Source organism: Sinocyclocheilus anshuiensis, unplaced genomic scaffold (genome assembly GCF_001515605.1).
Source record: "Sinocyclocheilus anshuiensis isolate Anshui unplaced genomic scaffold, SAMN03320099.WGS_v1.1 scaffold67, whole genome shotgun sequence".
NCBI classification, from domain to species: Eukaryota; Metazoa; Chordata; class Actinopteri; order Cypriniformes; family Cyprinidae; genus Sinocyclocheilus; species Sinocyclocheilus anshuiensis.
The window spans coordinates 767085-785083 of record NW_015552546.1 but is presented as its reverse complement, the minus strand read 5'-3'; the positions used below and the strand labels follow the sequence as shown (position 1 = coordinate 785083).

At 38.9% G+C, this 17999-nt stretch overlaps 3 protein-coding genes across 7 annotated transcripts; 2 read left to right on the top strand and 1 right to left on the bottom strand.

The window, feature by feature from the left end:
* Window positions 1-528: 528 nt before the first annotated feature.
* LOC107664150 (transcription factor NF-E2 45 kDa subunit-like) lies at window positions 529-5382 on the top strand. The gene is made up of 4 exons (XM_016454609.1): window positions 529-665; window positions 2444-2522; window positions 3450-3587; window positions 4108-5382. The coding sequence occupies exons 2-4, from the start codon at window positions 2475-2477 to the stop codon at window positions 5341-5343; spliced, it is 1422 nt and encodes a 473-aa protein (XP_016310095.1). The 5' UTR covers window positions 529-665; window positions 2444-2474; the 3' UTR covers window positions 5344-5382.
* A 322-nt stretch (window positions 5383-5704) lies between these two features.
* LOC107664187 (heterogeneous nuclear ribonucleoprotein A1-like) lies at window positions 5705-9636 on the bottom strand. Of its 3 annotated transcripts, XR_001631434.1 has the most exons (12): window positions 9503-9598; window positions 8887-9006; window positions 8591-8737; window positions 8293-8503; window positions 8106-8198; window positions 7862-7978; window positions 7692-7775; window positions 7410-7592; window positions 7170-7313; window positions 7006-7077; window positions 5856-5928; window positions 5705-5781 (listed from the first exon to the last, which is right to left on the bottom strand). XR_001631434.1 is itself a non-coding variant. In XM_016454666.1 (11 exons), exons 1-10 carry the CDS (start codon window positions 9581-9583, stop codon window positions 7016-7018), a joined length of 1221 nt encoding a protein of 406 aa, XP_016310152.1. In that variant the 5' UTR covers window positions 9584-9596; the 3' UTR covers window positions 6397-6821; window positions 7006-7015. The 3 variants fall into 3 exon arrangements, 2 of the variants coding, with proteins under 2 accessions (XP_016310152.1, XP_016310153.1); XM_016454666.1 differs by lacking the exons at window positions 5705-5781; window positions 5856-5928 and adding an exon at window positions 6397-6821 and having other exon boundaries at window positions 7410-7571; window positions 9503-9596; XM_016454667.1 differs by lacking the exons at window positions 5705-5781; window positions 5856-5928 and adding an exon at window positions 6518-6821 and having other exon boundaries at window positions 9503-9636.
* A 12-nt stretch (window positions 9637-9648) lies between these two features.
* LOC107664188 (chromobox protein homolog 5-like) lies at window positions 9649-16259 on the top strand. 3 transcript variants are annotated; one of them, XM_016454669.1, is made up of 6 exons: window positions 9649-9713; window positions 9996-10203; window positions 12140-12354; window positions 12644-12869; window positions 13310-13410; window positions 13481-14256. In XM_016454669.1, coding segments are annotated over exons 2-6 (642 nt in total). In that variant the 5' UTR covers window positions 9649-9713; window positions 9996-10104; the 3' UTR covers window positions 13482-14256. The 3 variants fall into 3 exon arrangements, with proteins under 3 accessions (XP_016310155.1, XP_016310154.1, XP_016310156.1); XM_016454668.1 differs by lacking the exon at window positions 13481-14256 and adding an exon at window positions 15707-16259 and having other exon boundaries at window positions 9658-9713; XM_016454670.1 differs by lacking the exons at window positions 9649-9713; window positions 13481-14256 and adding exons at window positions 11342-11416; window positions 15707-16259 and having other exon boundaries at window positions 10118-10203.
* The last annotated feature ends 1740 nt before the right edge of the window (window positions 16260-17999 follow it).

Sequence of the window (17999 nt, the reverse complement as noted above, 5' to 3'; positions counted from 1 at the left end):
AGCAAGTCAGAAAACAGCCCCTCCTCCGCAAAGCAATCCCAGATTTAACTCCAGGTGCGTCTGCGCTCAAACCACATCCCTCACGGTGGCTTTCCTTTACATGAACACCTCGGGCCTTTATGAAACATAGTTCTTATTAAGGAAGTGTTATTTTTTTTTGTGATAGATTTAGGACTCGTATACACCAAAGCTGTGGATGTGAATAACTTGTCCTTAAACCACAAGCTGAAGGGTCCGAGTCTATATTTGGTCTGGGAAGTCCACAGTATCAGGCGTGAGCTTTATATATATAAATTCGTGGCTTAACCACTTGCTCTTTTCTCATGGGAAATATAGTTTAAACATATTAAAGTGCAAGTGTTGCATTTAGGAGAGCAAAAAGTGTGGGTGCTTTACAAGAAACCTGCTTGCATCGCCCATAGACCCATCCCATCTGTGTGAGTGACAGCCAAAAGCAGACAGGGTGAGTGGGAGAACGGGTGAATGAGAGAGAAAGACAGGTTGAGCGCATGCACACTTGTAGCTCAAAACTAAGAGCATGCAGCAAACTCTTTCACTCTGCACTTCAACACAGGGGTCAGTGGTTACTGCTCTCAGGATATTGTGAATATGACATTGTGAAGACTTTTTCATCTGAGCTTAGTGCTTAAGGACATGCTAATAAGGTACAGTTTGTCATTTCATCTTCTTTGAGGGTTTGTGACGTTTCTTCAGTAAATATGGCAGTTGTTGACAGATGTTGGACAATTCTGGTTCACTATCAAATTTGAAAGATTCTAAATGACATTTATTGAGTCATAATTCTAGTCATTCAAGTTTTTGAGTCATATCATAAAAACCCTTTAAGAACTAAGGACACATTAAATGTAAAGAGTGTGTAAAAATGTTTTGCTTTAGAAGCAATTGACAGTTATTATATACTTGATTAAGGTGTTATATTTTAAATACATTCTATTTTACTATATTAATTTTTTCTTAAAAGATTAAGGGTTTATAATGTGAACATTTTATTGAGATGTGAATTTTGTTTAAAAAGTTTCATTTTGTAAAAATTGTTTTAATTCAAAAATATGAAAATACATTTTCGAAAAACAAATTAAAAACTTTAGTGTGGTCTAAAATTTTCTTCATTTTTCATTAGACGCTACCCACTGCAGTCACTTTTTGATTATCACAAATATTGCAACGCATGATTTAGAGTAGTGTTTAAAAAGAGAGACTATTTGAGAGACAAATTGATTAAATTAAGGTAAATATCATTTACATTTTTCATATTTCTTGCTTACTGTTGGCTCGTGTGCACTGGTACAGTGGTTAGTACCACAGCTGATGTTGAAACTTGCGAGGCCAGTCCCACAGCCCTGTCCCCTCAGAATTTCAGAAACTAGTCAAAGGAAATAAGCTAGACACCGCGGTAAAGGCAGGATATATGTTTTCACCCTCAATATGACAAAAGGAAAGATGTGTTTTGTTAAATACTTTACCACACATGAAATGCCAAACCATTAGATGTTATTGCTGCCACGTCCATGTTAAACTTGTACCTGACATTTCAATCAGGCAGTGCCTATGCATTTTTACAGTTCGCTAAAGAGTGCTTTCGAATTATATGAAATTGTACTAAAATGTATGAAATTTTCACTCTTTTGTAAAACTGTTCTTTTGAATTAAAGAGATAACAGTAGTTTTTCTCATGGGTACACTTGCAAGCAGAATAATGACATTCGAATGCAAAATTATTGTTATTATAGCTGCATAGTTTTTACTGTAGCAAAATATATGTCCAATTTAACAGGAACCCAACATCAAAGTTTAAAGCGGTTGTTGTGTATAAAAAAAAGTTTAATTTGTTTTACACAATGAAATAGCTAAATCAAATGAAACTCAGTGGTAACCAGAATGACTGCTAATGCATATTAAGTATCACATAGATTAATTAATTTATTTTCAACATGAGGGGAGTGTGCTGAGAAAGTCTTCCTGACATTCTGATGTCTGTGGTTAGGCCCCTGCCTTCGTTTACTGGAGAACAGGCTGGCTCCCAAAAGATTGTCTTATCAAGGGTTGACATTACTGTTTGCAAAGCCAGCCCAACGAAACTTCATGTCCAGTGACACAAAATGACATTTGGAGCACATGGGAAGGGAAACGTGAAAGAGTTTCAAACAAGATATATTCTGAAGGTTAATGTCGATTTTTTGAAGTTTCAGTGACATCATGCTCCGTTTACGGGTGTGTAGATGAAAATGTGGTCAAGTGGGACTAAATTTGGTCCTATACGATTGTTGGCATGTGGTCACAGCTGACCTATATTTCCCGTTATGTGAACGCTTACATTGTTTGTGTGTATTTTTCTCTTTATTTTTAAGTCTACAAATTTATTTTACTTGACATTCATGTCTAACAAAATACAAAAAGTGACTGATTTCTTTGAATGTTTTAGACTGATTCGCTGCATCAGGGGTCTGTCCTGAATGTGTTCAGCAATCAACGGTGTACTTCCCCTGAGGATCAGCTGTGAGGTCAGTATCTTTATGGGGGAAAAATATTATAATTCAGCTTTCTGTACAGCTCATCTGTACCCCGCAAAAATGACTTCTTAATAAGCTGAATTACTCATTTCTTGACTTGTTTTTCAGTTAAGAAAAATATTTAAAGGGGTCATATGATGCTTTTTTAGTCACAGTGATGAAGCTGGTATGTGTTTGCAGCACACAAGCCACGGTTAAGACAGCTGACTCCTCTGTGATGTGACCCCCTCTCTCGCTTTCTCTCTCTCTCTCGCTTTCTCTCTCTCTCTCTCTCGCTTTCTCTCTCTCTCTCTCTCGCTCGCTACAATCAGCTTGTAACACTCCAAAGAGAAAGGAAAACTTGAAATCACATCATATGACCCCTTTAAAAACAAAACTTGTGAGAATGCATATTTTACAGATATTTTGTAATACTGCACTAGCAGATTTTTTACAGTATGCTTAAAACACTTTAAAAATAACATATGTGACCCTGGACCAGCAAAATTTTTCTTTTATGCCAAAAATCATTAGGATTTTAAGTAAAGATTATGTTCCATGAAGATATTTTGTAAATTTCCTACCGTAAATATATCAAAACTTATTTTTGATTCGTAATATGCATTGCTAAGAACTTAATTTAGACATCTTGAAAGGAGATTTGTTCAATATTTAGAGTTTTTTGCACCCTCAGATTCCAGATTTTCAAATAGGTGTATTTCGGCCAAATATTGAAAAAAAAAATATTGACACTTATGACTGGATTTGTGGTCCAGGGTCTCACACACACACACACACACACACACAGTGCGCCGCATTGGTTGAAAACAAGTCTCTTGTTCTACGAATCTGAAGTAATTATATATTTTAATAAATATTTAAATACATTTAAATAACAAATATAGTAAAAACATTTTGCATACACTGTATTAATTTAAGGGACTGGCAAACCCTGGAAGACTGCATGGGGAGGTGTCAATGTCCACCAATGTCACTGGATTCAGGGCACATCGTTCCCCCCAGCATTTGGATATGGACTTGGCCTGGCAGGAACTGATGGCCATCACAGAACTTCAGGTTGGTACACTGCACCACCCCACTAAACTTGCTCTTTTACATGCACAAATGTCAAAACTCAAGAAAACTTCTGATTATTTTATGGTAGGATACAGCCAGTCGTTTTAGAGTCTTAATGAAATGGTGGCCTTATAACATTTTTCTAATGCCGAATCCTCTGTAAACACACACACTGAGCTACGATCTGCAACAATGGGCCAATTGAGTGATGCGAGGATAAAGGCAGACAGAGAAAGAGGGTGAGTGCTGTATTGCCGACAGCCCCCTGCATTGCACAATGACTATCTGTTTTGACATGAAACCCGAGCGCTCCTAAGTAAGACCTGCATAAGCTACGGGTGGCACATTCACCCAGGTGGGCTGGTCCTGAGCAGATGACTGAATACAACCCTCCTCTGCAGCACAAATCAAACCTTCACTTTACTTGTGTTTTATTGTAAAAGAGTTTGATTTGAATCACCTCCAAGGTCAAGTTTGAGTGAAACTGGAAATTCTTATTAAAATATTATTTTTGTCACAGGAGTTTGAGGTACCCAATGAGAATCCCTTTGAAGCTATTCCATACCTGTCCATGGAGCCCATGGTTTCTCAAGGGGGGTTCGGGATGAGTCAACCGCAGCCAGAATCTATCCCAGCCACTTGTGATGCCCATCCTGCTGCTGTGTATGAAAATGCATACCCTGAAATGATGCCACCCTATCAGCGTTTAAACCCACACATGGATATGCACTACAGCCTCCCTGTCCATGGCGGCCACGGTTCCTCCAGAATGCTTGCGAATACACAAGCTCTTCATCCTCCTCTCCTGAGTCTTTTGGAGCACATGAACATGACGACACGCAGTCATGGTATTGCGAAAGATGGCGTTATCAACCTTCATTGCACAGGACAAATCAAACAGGCTTGTACAGATGATCTCGAGTCAGATTCCGGTTTGTCGCTTGGTTCAAGCCCACCTCTTGCCTCTCCCGAGAATGCAGTGCATGGAGTACCTTCGTACTTACCTGCAGATGGTACTATGGGCTATGCCGAAAGCGAAAGTATTGGGGAACAATATCGCATGCGGCCAAGTTTGCTTGGGTCTGTCGACTACCAGCAGTCCTACAGTTCATACCCTGGGACTTCTTTTCCCACAACTGCAAATATGCAACCTATCAACCAACAGACTTACCAAACAATTGCATCACTGAAGCAACCGGTTTTACCCACAGCCCTGCATGATCTACAACTAAACAGCTCAGGTTTAACAAGACTGGGTGCATATCAATCCATGTACCCAAAACCGAGCAGCGTTCCCGTACCCCTGAACAGAGATGAGAGGCGAGCCCGCACTCTCAAAATCCCGTTCTCGCTGGACAAGATTGTGAACCTACCAGTGGATGACTTCAATGAGCTCTTGACCCAATTCACACTGAACGACGCTCAGCTGGCACTCGTGAGGGACATTCGCAGACGAGGGAAGAACAAAGTTGCAGCTCAGAACTGCCGCAAGCGCAAGTTGGAGAATATTGTGCATTTAGAAAATGAGTTGGGACAGCTTAGAGCCCAAAGAGAACATTTAACCAGAGAGAGACTGGAGTTTCAGCAAAATCTAGCCATTATCAAATGTCGGCTCTCAGATCTTTACACCCAAGTGTTTTCACAGCTACATGATGAGGAGGGACACCCTTATTCAGTTGACGAGTATTCACTACAACAAACTAATGATGGCAACATTTACTTGGTGCCGCGGAATACAGCACTGGAGGGTGAATGAACTGATGTTTGTTTTGAAAAGTGGAAGTCACCCATAGATGGACAACTTAACTCTTGAGGTTCCTACACTTTGACCAAATTACTTAAAATCACTGGTCATGAACAGATAAAGACTTAAAATTTCTTACGATATCACTCAAATAGTAATTTTTAGCCAAAGTTTAGGACCGAACTACAAAATATGTATAACTACAGAAATTATGAAGAGCTTTTAAGATTTAAGACTTCCAAACTTATGGACTATGCTGCAGGTGATGTTAGACACTTTTGTACATTGAAACATTGGTCTAAAACCTAGAATCAGTATAATGTCAAACATGCTTTAGGTAAATGGGTTCTACACAAGACAACCAAATCATTTGTAGCATTAAAAGTTTTATTGGTAAACAAGGTAAAAAACGGGTAATAAAAATAAAATCTCTTCAGCTGCATTTTGGTCCTAGAAAAGAGAACAAGTTTGAGGTTTAGAATATTGTAAACAAGATAAAAATACTGCATTACAAGAGCAAGTACCTTTTCTCATTTCACCAGTTTAGACAGACAAATGTCTTTTCATTTCAAGAGATGATTTTTCCCTCATCAGATCCTGAAAAAGCAAGAGTAATATGGTCAGCATGTTAAATATAGAACATGAAAAACCACAAGTGGGCATGCATTAAAAAGGGTTTAAGGTCTATAAAATCTTGTGCACCAAACTACGCTGACTGCAGTTACTTCCCCTGTAATACACAACACTGAATGGGAAGTTCACATTAACTGTATAGCTTCTGCTAATAAAATGTTTTACAGTTACCAGCGGTAATGGAGAAGTCTGTTCTTACCTACAGGAGTTATAAAAGCGCTGCCTGCTAGTCTTTGAGTGGCGCCCTGTACTCCCTGCTCTCTGCTTCTTCACAGGGCGATGATCTTGCTACTCCTTTCTCAGCCTGCTCCCATGGCTAGACTGATATGAAACCACACTACTCTAGGCATTTGCATTAAACAGCCTATGATTTTTGAACCAATTTTGACCATTTCACTTACGTTCCCTTAAGAAAACTGGTTCCTTTTTTTGTTTTTAAAGAGCCAAACGACAGTCTTGTTTACTTTATACTATAAAGGCTCATAGAAGCTCCCCATTAAAGTTAGTGTACTACGCTAAAACCCCCAGAAAACAAATGACTAAAACACACATCTTTTTTCTTTTTTTAAAACAAAAAGGATGTTTTATTTCACCTTGATTGGTTACATAAATCAAAACCATAAAGACTGAAAGTAGTTCTACATAAAACCTCATTGGAATGCTTTTTTCCATAGACAATATAAAATAAGTCTGCATGATGACAAATTCATGATGTCCCACACATGATAGCGCTACTGTACACTTCTTCTGGTGGCAGCTGTAAATCTGCCAAACCTGTTTGGCTGAGCAGATCTAGGGATGTAAACCTGCATCTGCCCTGTCACTTCTCTCGCTCTCCTCTCCTAAAGCACTCAGTCCTGTTGAACAATATGAACAACAAATGTTAAGCTGCACACTACCTGAGGTTTGTTGTTTCTACACCAGATGTACAGCAAGGTTACAGTATAGCAATGAGTATTCAGTCCAAGACTAACGTATTGGGATTGTTAACCTGTAAACCTGCAAGTCTATTTAAAGTAGTCAAAAGAATTTGAAACTAACCTTTCTGAGCTTAAAACCGTCTTCCACCAGAGCTGCCTCCATATCCACCACCAGATCCACCGCCATAGCCACCTAAAAACAGATAGTCATTTAGGATTCAAGTTGTTTAAACAAGGAGACTTAAACCAAAAGGGAAGCGTAAAAGGCCATTATGAACAACTCACCACCATATGGGCCACTGTTTCTTCCTCCGCCACCTCCAAAGTTCCCTTTCATGGGACCATAGTTGGACTGCTGGTTGTTATAGCTGCCAAAGTCACTGTAGTTACCACCTCCGCTGCTGCCACCACCACCACCTCCAAAGTTACCTATTCACATTTAAAAACCACATACACCTGATTACTGCTGACAGTTCTTCAAGTTATTTGTATGGAAGTTCAGAATTCAGACTGGTATCTACTCACCACCTCCAAAGTTTCCATTGCCGTTGTTGTAATTGTCATTATAGCCGCCGCCACTGTTGCCGCCGCCACCACCACTACCACTACCATAACCGCCACCCTGGTTGCCATAACCATGTCCTCCTCCACCGCCACCTCCATATCCACGGTTTCCACCATAGTTACCAGAGCCGCCACCATAATTACCTGGAGAAAGCAACAGGAATAAGTAAGTTTAACATCAACAATCAGAACATTTTACTTTACTAAACCGTACTTTCAAAGAACCAAGAACCCACTGCATACCATCTCCGCCACCAAATCCGTTGTTGTAGCAGTCGCCTCCATAACCGCCGCCACCACCACCACCACCACCACCACCTCTGCCTCCTGAAAAGGGTTGTGAAAATTGCTTTAAGTCCATATGAAAACTTAAACTAAACATTTAAAACATCAACGTCCATTTTGGTACGTACCTCTTCCAAAATAGCCATCGCGGTTGCCGCTGCCACCGTCTCCAAAGTCATTGTTGTAGCCGCCATTGTTGCCATATCTGTTGAAGTTTCCACCTCCTCCACCACCACCACCACGGCCTATAGATTTCGTTTTAAAAGATCCATTTAATACACCCAAGTACATTAAAACAGGAAGGAAGAGGAAAAAAATAAATAAATAAAAAATAAAATAAAATTAAAAAAAACACCTTGAACACCAAAATACCTCTCATGTTCATGCCAGTGTTTTGCATCTCTTGTTTAGACAGAGCTTTTCTGACTTCACAGTTGTGCCCATTCACAGTGTGGTATTTTTGAACTAAGGACAGGGAAGATATCAATGTTATCATTTAGAATAAAATAAAACCAACAATATTAAGACTTAAAAACTACACTTGAACAGAAGCACTTACTGACGATACGATCAACGGCGTCATGGTCATCGAACGTAACAAAGGCAAAGCCTCTTTTGTTTCCGGTCTTGTGGTCAACCATTATCTCAATGGCCTCAATTTTGCCAAACGGTATGAAGTAATCACGAAGATGGTTCTCCTCAGTGTCATCTTTAATGCCACCCACAAAGATCTTCTTCACAGTTGTGTGAGCAAATGGCTTGTTGGAGTCCTAAAACCGATATGCAATGAGGCATTTGCATTCATACATGTCTTTTTAAGTTTTTACATTACAAAGACTTGGGGTGTTAAAACACACCTCTCGAGACACAGCTCGTTTGGGCTCCACAAGCCTACCGTCAACCTTGTGGGGCCGTGCATCCATAGAGGCATCGACTTCAAACACGCTGGAATAAGTGACAAACCCAAAGCCCCTGGAGCGTTTGGTGTTTGGATCTTTCATCACCTACAACAGCACATAAACAAGCATAATAAGGGTTAAAGCACCTATTGGGTATCACCATACCCTTATACCACAATAATTGGGGTTAGATTATGCAAAGATACGATCCATATTGTATATCGCTGTAGAGAAGCAAGATAGAAGGAACTTACCACACAATCCGTTAAGGCGCCCCATTGTTCAAAATGCGCCCGCAAACTATCGTCTGTGGTTTCAAAGCTGAGCCCTCCAATGAAGAGCTTCCGCAGCTGCTCTGGCTCACGTGGTTGGCCCTGCAAATAACACATAATAACTTAACACTGAAACGGAGTGCGTCGTTTGTATTATTCTGCTGCGAATATTAAACTAACAATTTATTCATGCACAAAGCGTCATTAATCCTTGAGGTAACAGACTCTATTTGGTGGGAGGTGATCGAAAAACCTCCGCCATGTTGGTGCCGCACAACACGGCATATCTATAAACAGTACCTTTGTTTCAGTAAAACAATATAGATTAAAAATGTATGTAAACCATCACAGATGTGGCCGGTGAGGAATTAAAACAAAGAAACTACGATTTTCGAGAACACAACCTTCAATGCAAACACGCGGCCTATGTGTGCATAGTACAAGAGTTAAAATGGCGGACGAACACGCTATTTGCATTAACAAAAGAGCCACGAATGAGATCCGAGTTAAATCGGAAACCGCTCAGAACATGAAAACTACATTGCTTAAACCATTTCTCACAAAAGCAAAACTAGCTGCATTATTAAAGCCAACCTACCTCTTTGGACATCCTACCAACTATTTCTGTCCGTGCTGCGCCACACGGTTCTCGATGAGATAAGAACTGGGGAGATACCATAAATAGCTTGGGCAAATACAGTCCGCTCCTACTGCAGACGATGATTGGTTTACGCTTCCCGCTAACGCGTTTCTTTTGCGTTTTGACGATACCTGATTGGCTGAGACTCAAGTCAATCCCTGGAACAGAGGTTAGTGCGTTTACAAATCTTTCTTTCTCATACGTTTAAAAAACAAAACGCTTTTTTGGGCAAAAACTATAAAAAAAAAAAAAAAACGTATTAAAATATATGAGGGGATTAATAATTTACAAGTTATATTTTATTCACACAGCTTCCATATAACCTTCATCCCTTGTTCAAAGGCACTCATTCATCTTATATGGAAATATGTGTTTTTAAAAAGGTGTGATTAAATATGGATTTTTTTTTTTAATATAAAAAAAATAATTAATTTTTTAAAAATGGTTTTAGTTGCCGTGTGACGCGTGCGCATCCCATTGTTTGCGTGAGGCCGTTTTTGGCGCGAGAGCGGTTCGCTCAGGCGCACGCTGATTGGCTGGACGCGCCACTGGACGGATGCATGAGCGAAAGGCAGCAAACTCCTGTGTGCAGGGAAAAAGCCGCCGCCGCCTCAGCCTCATTATCCAACACGAATAAGAAAACATCGAAAAATATCTCAGTAAGTATACAATAGTTATCCAAATTAACGTCAGGATATACCATTGTATGTTTTCCTTGCGTTGGAAATGATTTAATCCGTCAGTGTGTGTTACGCTTTAACATGATAGGATCAGGTGAAATCTGTTCTGCTCGGCCCGCGCTGTTGCTAAGCAAAGGCTCACTAGCGAGCACGACGATAATATTCAAATAAAGGCGAAAAAGCACACGGATGCTTTGCTTGTAGCGGTTAGATAGATAGGTTAGACAGATAAAGAAGTGGAGCGTGTAAGCTAATTGCGCTATATTAGCCTGGTATCATGCGCCTGGGTATCGGTGAGCCTTGTTTATTGTTTTTGCAGGCATTGGTTAAGTTAGTTGAGCTTGCGTTCTACACAAACACAACACCGGCAAACGCATTAAATTATGCTCTCATTGTATTGCGCTCTCTCTCTCTCAGTGTTTTGGTAACGTTACTGTTGCTATTTCGAAATGTGCTTATAGCGAGGCAAACAGTAGCAATCAATGGGACTTCTGTAGCTAAATGTTAGCAGTGCAGCTAGCACTGCATTTAAATCTGTTTACGATGTGAATTATGTTTCGTATTTATGAATAAATGCATTGGGAATTAGATCGCATATGACATGCAACGTGAGACTATGAAAACGTGAGAGTCGTGCAGGGCTGTTCAATGTTTTCACATTGTTTGGCCTTGCTCGCTAAAATCCTTCAAGACAGTAAGATAAGAACACATGGCTGGTTTATCGCATTTCTAGTGCAAGGTTGATTAAATATGTATCTTAGTAAATGAATATAGGAATTGCATCACAATATAACTGCTTGATTTTAATGTAATGTATACAGACTGCATGCATTGTTGTTCCTTTAGCTTTGATAACAATGTGTGCGCAATGTTTACTAACAAAACATTTTTTAAAGTTTATTTATTTTGCTATTATTATTATTATGCATATAGGCTTGAAAATAATTTTACAGCTCCTCAAATCAAAGGCATGCTGATCTTTTGTGTGTCCATTTCTAAGAGTCCTCTACAATTATTTATTAGAGCGTTGAATGCGTTTCTCTTTATGCATGGTTATTGATATACATTTTGGTTATGTGTAAGTGCAGTAATGTTTAAATGAGTTGTATTTGCTTAGGGGAGCTCTGAATGCTGTAATCCAAGAATCATCTCTGCACTTTAAAAGGTCACGTCCTCCAATAGAATACTGTAGGTGAGTGTCTAAAAATAAATATTGATTTTTAAGGTAAGAAAGGTTTAGCCTTAAGTCCTGAGATTTTGCTCATACTGTCCAGCTTCTGTTGTTATCATGTTAAGAGTAACTTCAGTTCAGGATATGGTTATTTTTGCTGGAAATAGAATTTTCACAATATAGACAACAGTCCATATTAATGGCATACAATATACCTAGACCAGTGAAATTTCATGATATACAGTGCCACAGCAGAAACTACTGCTAACTAATTCCTTAAGTAAACATTACTTTGTCTTCAGGCAATTATTCAAGTAAACAGTGAGTAATTTAAATTTAATTGAAAAGACAAATTACAAGACAATAGAAGTAAACTCCTTTTCTACATTCTTAACAGCACTATCATCATATATCACTAGTAGAAGTTAGAGAATCTAAAATAAAACTCTAGCATAGACTTTGCTGTATGAATTTGAGGTAGTAAATTAACACTTTCTCAAGTTATTATTATCAGTAGTATTGGTTGATTAATATTAATTACATAACTGACAGCAATAGATTTATTAGACGTTTACACTGCAAGACCTAATGCACAGATCTATTTTGACATCAGATGTTTGTTTATATTTAAGTTATATTTGAAATGAATATGCATCTGAACAGTCAAATACACTCCTCTTTTTGTATTTTTGTATGGTAAAGGACTGCTCTATTTCTAACTTTAATAGCACTTTTTTTTTTCAGTGGGAACACTTTCCTCCCCGGACCAGGGAGCCACACAGGTCACACTTGCTCATAGGAAAGACATTCAGAATAAGCATGGCAAAGAAGAACCAGAACCGTGAAGATGATGAGGCTGCTTCCTCAGATGAGGAAGAGTATGTAGTGGAGAAGGTCATGGACAGGCGAGTTGTGAAGGGCCGTGTGGAATATTTCCTGAAGTGGAAAGGCTTTACAGAGTAAGTCTTCATTGTACTTTATAATAAGAAGTAGTATAGACTGTTTCATCTCAAGAAGAGATGTGTTACTGCATGTAAAAGTCTTAAAATGCATGACTATGGAAAAACATCAGTAGTTTTTACATTGAGATTAGTGGACAAGTCTAATAATAAAAAAATGTAAAAAAAACTAGTTTGAAGAACACTCATAGTTTTGTCATAGTATGTAAACTTCCTGAAGGTGTATCTATGATATGAGGAAATCCAGTGGCTTTAGCTTATCATGCATGAATCATGCATTCTTTTGCAGCAAACACAACACATGGGAACCAGAGAAGAACCTGGACTGTCCAGAGCTTATTGCTGAGTTCATGAAGACCTATAAAAAGGGAAGCAGCGGAAGCACACCCAGCAGCAAGCCCTCCAACACAGGCTCTTCTTCGGCCCGTCCCAAAGACAGTAGCAGCAGCAGCAGCAAGAGGAAAAACTCAGAGGAAGAGAACGGGAGCGGCAGCAAACCCAAAAAGAAAAAGGAGGTAAGAGCTTAACGAAAAAGGGTTTAAGAGCCCCCACTTAAACTTCATTAAAATGTAATTACCATGCAATATCCATCCTGATATTGCAAGTACATCCAGAGGGTTGAAATTCTCTCTAAAATATGTTTCTTATCTCATTACTTGCTTTAAGGAATAGTTCCACCAAAAATCAAAAATAAATTGGCTGAAAATGTACTCACCCTCAGGCCATCCAAGATGTAGATGATTTTGTCTTTTCATTGAGAGAGATTTTTGGAGAGATTTAGCATTACATCACTTGCTCACCAATGGATCCTCTGCAGAGGATGGGTGCCATCAGAATTATTTTGCGTTATGGATTCGTATTTTGGACAGAAGCAAAGGTTTACAGTTAAGTTCCTTTATGATGGATTGGTTTGTTATAAACAACGATTTTTGATTGTCGTCTTTGTTCTTTCTAGGATGAGATCCTTGTAGCGAGAGGTTTTGAGCGAGGCCTGGAGCCCGAGAAGATTATTGGGGCAACAGACTCCTGTGGAGACCTTATGTTCCTTATGAAGTGGTGAGTAAAACAGCTCTTTACATATCGGGAGTAAAATGTATTCAATTTATTTGAATGAATCTCTCCTTAGAAACACATCTGAACCAAAGCCACAAGTCTGACCATATTCTAGTTAAAATAACAGTGGACGTTGAATTTTAATTTAAATCCCATCACAAGTGGTCACAGGAGATGCACGTTGATACCAGGAGTAATCTGGGAAGTGTCTCAACTGACCAATTGTGATTGGATCACCCGAGACGGGTGTTAGGACAAAAGTGTCAATGGCCACATTTACACCTGGCATTATGTTTGAAATGATGCAAACTGATCCATTCTTTGTGTCAACTTTGCTCACATCCACACTCCTGCCCTGTGTGAGACTGTACAACCATTATTCTTTTGTCACCATTCTATACCTATTTACACTTGTACATTTGAACCCTTCATTGTAGTCTCCACTCTGCATTTATTTGTATTTGTCTGTTTTACAGTTTCTGTATTTCTCATCTTGTGTTATTTACATAAAAATATAATTGCAGTTCCTGACTGGTACCTGTACAGGGTATGTTTAGCTTAGCATACATAAAAATGTGCACTTTGACAGACAGACTACGGAAATTACAAACCCTGAGTCCATAAACGTGTTCCTTTTATGATTCTTTTCATGTTTGTATTTTCTTCTTAGAATGTGGCATAAAATGCATTGTTTATTTCAGGAGCAGCCTTTTGTATTGTATAGCGTGTTTAGCACTACAAACCACATAATCCTAATTGTCATTTGCATAAATGTTCCATTGGTCAAATGTTACTAGTTTTACAGTGGCATAATACAATAAAATAAACCATAATTAATCAGCATAGCTACATGAAAAAAAAACTTTCAGTGTTCACAGATTTTACAAATTTAGACATTACTATTGCGGAAACGTTTTCTAATATAAAGCTGTAATCAAATATGCATAGCTCCTTAGGGTTGGATATATTTTTAAGGGTTTTCATTGGTCCTTAATCTTAGGCTGCGTTTACACTTGGCATTAACATGCGAGCTGTATCCGGATGTTGTCCACATACACATTGAAAAGACAAGTGTAAACGCGCTTCTGATCGGAATGTTATCCGATCAGCGTGTCCTGGTCCAGAGGTAGTCGAGGACGCATTGTGATCAGATCTCAGTGTAATGTAAACGCAATCCAGCCATCGTGTCTGCATTCGCAGGTCGACATCATGCAAAACGCCGCCCCCGATCTGTCGGAAGAACAGAGCGCTAGTGAGACTTGTACATTTATTTTGATTTGTAAAATGTCCCACCACTTCAGGCCGACTTTGCACCGCAGACTTATTTAAATATGGCGTGGGAAATACAGATCCGATCGGTTATCCAGATCGAGAAGTCAGCTGATGTTGCCAAGTGTAAACGCGCCGTGTCATGATGATCCGATATGCTTGATCAGATCACAGTGATCGCATGTTAATGCCAAGTGTAAACGCAGCCGTAGTCTTAAATTTAGTTTGATCAAATTTAAGGCCGTAACTGGCATAACAAAAGTATTGATTATCGTATTTAGAGGTTTTAAATTTGCGGACAGATAAACAGGGGTGACTATACGGCCTAATGTGATGATTAAACTTCATAAGGCTGTGACTTAAATGCGATTGCTGCACATTCAGAGTCAAAACTCAGAGCCGTTACTATTGCTACAGGCTGGCAGTTTCAGAGCAGTTTGCGATCAATGAATACATTTTATACTAAGCCAACACTTATATGGTTGATGAATTATGACTGTAGAGTTACATTATTGTATTAGCAAGGTATAATTAATCCCTATGTATTGTTACATTAGTGCAAAAACTTCAATAACATTTCTATACATTTGTATTGCCCCAGTCTGTTTAATTGAGTAAAAGAATCCGAGTTATATGATTTATTTTGAAATTGTAAATGTTTCTTCTGTATGGACTTACAGTCTTCATTTTATTTGTGCAGGTCTTAAAATGTGTTAAAGTATTAAATCTGATTTTAAAAACTGATGTTATGACATGATTGTATGCAATAAATGTAAACGAAGTCAATGCCTGATGTTGGATCAGTTTGAACTGCTGTAGTATCTGGAGGTCAGCACAATCATGATGTCTTTTAGACATCTGTTTAATTCTGTTTAAGCTTTAAGAAGCTTTAACTAACAAATTAAGGGCATTTGAGGATTTTAATGTCACACAGTTTCAATTAGCACTGAAGCTAATGCTGATGTATAACACTGCAATTGTCCACTTAATGCAAATTTGTCTTTGCTTTGTTGCTGATGTCACACCACAGGAAGGACTCTGATGAGGCAGACCTTGTGCTTGCAAAGGAAGCCAATCACAAGTGCCCACAGATCGTCATTGCCTTCTACGAGGAGCGTCTGACCTGGCATGAAGACGGCGACAAGAAGGAAAAGAGAGCCACAGCGGTTTAAAGGGCAGATGGGGGGAGGAAAGACGCTGAGTCCTCCAAACCTTGTGCCCTTTGTCACACCGGTGACACTCTCATAGCCAACTTTTAACGGACCATTTAGTAAAAATAAAACGGCCAGCAAGTAATGGAGGTTACTGCCCACCATGACAACCTCCATCCACCCTTCATGAAAAAGCATCTCGCACCAGACAACCCGAAAGACCATGGCGAACGGCAGCTGCAGCAGAGCGGTGGAATGTGATCTCTCTTCTCTTACTCTCTCTGATATTCCTTCTATTTTGTCATAATTTGTGTATTTGTGCCCCTACAACTATGTTCTTATGATGTGTTGTGTTCTAGTGTAGATGTGAAACAATGGAAACCCATACATGTCAAACTTTTAACTTTCATTCTCACAGTTGATTTGGTAGTGTTGCTGGAAATGACTGAAAATATCAGTTGTGTGTTTGTTTAACATCTAAAACGCTGGATAAAGACGTGATGGCGTTGGGTTTTATTTCACAAGCTGATGGCACCTTCTCTACCGATTTCTGCTTTGTTTTTGTTTTTTTCAACCAGGTAGAATGAATTTTGCTGTATCACCATTTTAACTTTAATAATGACCCATGTGGGCCGAAATCCTGTGATTTTAGTTTTTTTTCAGTGCTGATGTGTACCAGCAGATGTCATAATGGAGCAAGTCTTGCTTGCTTGTTTCTACTTACCAAAAAATGTACACCATAAGTTGCATAGGGATTCTGGAAAAAAAAGAGGGATTCCTGGGTGTATTTGTACTTTTCATTCTTATTTAAAGTAAACTATTTGACCTATAGATGCATTATATTCACTGATATTGCACAACTTATTTCTCTGTTTTGACCTAGTCTTGATGCAGGTTAATTTTACTCGTTTCATGCAATTTCCCATGCAGAACATTTGTATGAGTGCCATGCATTGTTTCCATAGTCCACTCATTCTCAATTTCACAGATAATCAATATCGCAGTCATATCTTACGGATGACGACAATAGCCTAGCCCTGCAGATTTGCTTTTGCCTCATTATATAGACTTCCAGTTCACTGTTTTCCATTTGTATCGTGTTTCTGAGACATTTGGCCTATTGTGAATGTTGCTTGTAGCCCCTTCATGACCTCGGCTCCACACAGTCCAGAGTCGCAGTCCAGGTGGCATCTGAGCCGTAAACCCCTCCCTGTAATACCATTTTTCTCGACTACCTCAGTGGCAGTGGAATTTTCCAAAGGGGGAAGCGGTTCAGCTCTGAAGTGGAATGCAGAGGTCACTAGTAAATTTTCAGCCCCAGGGAGCAGAAGTCTCAGCAGATAGCTGAGAGGCTGCATTTATGCTTTATGGAACGCTGGAGAGCTGTCACACTCGCTCTGCTCCACCAGGACTCGAGGAATGTAAGATCAGGAGGAGAGATGGAGAATAGAGTATGTGAAGTCACATTTGAAAACACGAGCAAAATGACTGTTGAAATGAATTGGGATTAGTGTGTTAAATGAATAGTTTGGCCAAAACTTTCCTAAATGAAAGATTCTTTATTGGCATCAATGATTCCATGAAGAGCCTTTAACATCCATATAAAAGTGGGATTTTGCAGTGATGCCATAGAAGAACAATTTTTGGCTCCCCAAAGAACCTTTCAGTGATCAGTTCTTAAAAGAACCATTATATTCTTACTGTGAAGAAAATGTTATTATTCTAAAGAAACTTTTTCCACTCTAGAACATTTTGTCCAATGGAAGGATTCCATAGATGTTTAAGGTTCTTCATGGAACCAATAAAAAAAAAAAAAATTATTTTTAAGAGCATGGAACCTTTCCATTGCACAAAAGGGTCTTTAAAGTGGAGAAATTATCTTCAGATTGTTAAAATGTCCTTCACACTAAGAAAACAACAGATTCTTTTTTGGCAATAATGGTTCCATGTAGAACCTTTAATGTCCATAGAACCTTTCTAATCCACAAAAAGTTCTTTAGAATATTAGAATGTCATTTACACTAAGAAAAAGTGGTTCTTTTAAGAACTGTTCACTGAAAAATTCTATGGGGAGCCAAAAAAGGTGGTTCTATATTAAAACTGAAGGTTCTTTATTGGCATGAAGAACCATCAATGGATCCTTTCCGATGCACAAAAGGTTCTTTAGATTTT

Excerpts from the sequence above, each read along its gene's own strand:
- LOC107664187 (XM_016454667.1), bottom strand. The coding sequence starts at position 9,583 with ATGGTATCTCCCCAGTTCTTATCTCATCGAGAACCGTGTGGCGCAGCA. Across the intron at positions 8,199-8,292 it reads CGCCGTTGATCGTATCGTCA|TTCAAAAATACCACACTGTG; the intron begins GTAAGTGCTTCT and ends CCCTGTCCTTAG. Across the intron at positions 7,776-7,861 it reads CGATGGCTATTTTGGAAGAG|GAGGCAGAGGTGGTGGTGGT; the intron begins GTACGTACCAAA and ends AACCCTTTTCAG.
- LOC107664150 (XM_016454609.1), top strand. The coding sequence starts at position 2,475 with ATGTGTTCAGCAATCAACGGTGTACTTCCCCTGAGGATCAGCTGTGAG. Across the intron at positions 2,523-3,449 it reads CCCTGAGGATCAGCTGTGAG|GGACTGGCAAACCCTGGAAG; the intron begins GTCAGTATCTTT and ends TATTAATTTAAG. Across the intron at positions 3,588-4,107 it reads TGGCCATCACAGAACTTCAG|GAGTTTGAGGTACCCAATGA; the intron begins GTTGGTACACTG and ends TTTTTGTCACAG.
- LOC107664188 (XM_016454668.1), top strand. The coding sequence starts at position 10,105 with ATGAGCGAAAGGCAGCAAACTCCTGTGTGCAGGGAAAAAGCCGCCGCC. Across the intron at positions 12,870-13,309 it reads AACCCAAAAAGAAAAAGGAG|GATGAGATCCTTGTAGCGAG; the intron begins GTAAGAGCTTAA and ends TGTTCTTTCTAG. Across the intron at positions 13,411-15,706 it reads CTTATGTTCCTTATGAAGTG|GAAGGACTCTGATGAGGCAG; the intron begins GTGAGTAAAACA and ends GTCACACCACAG.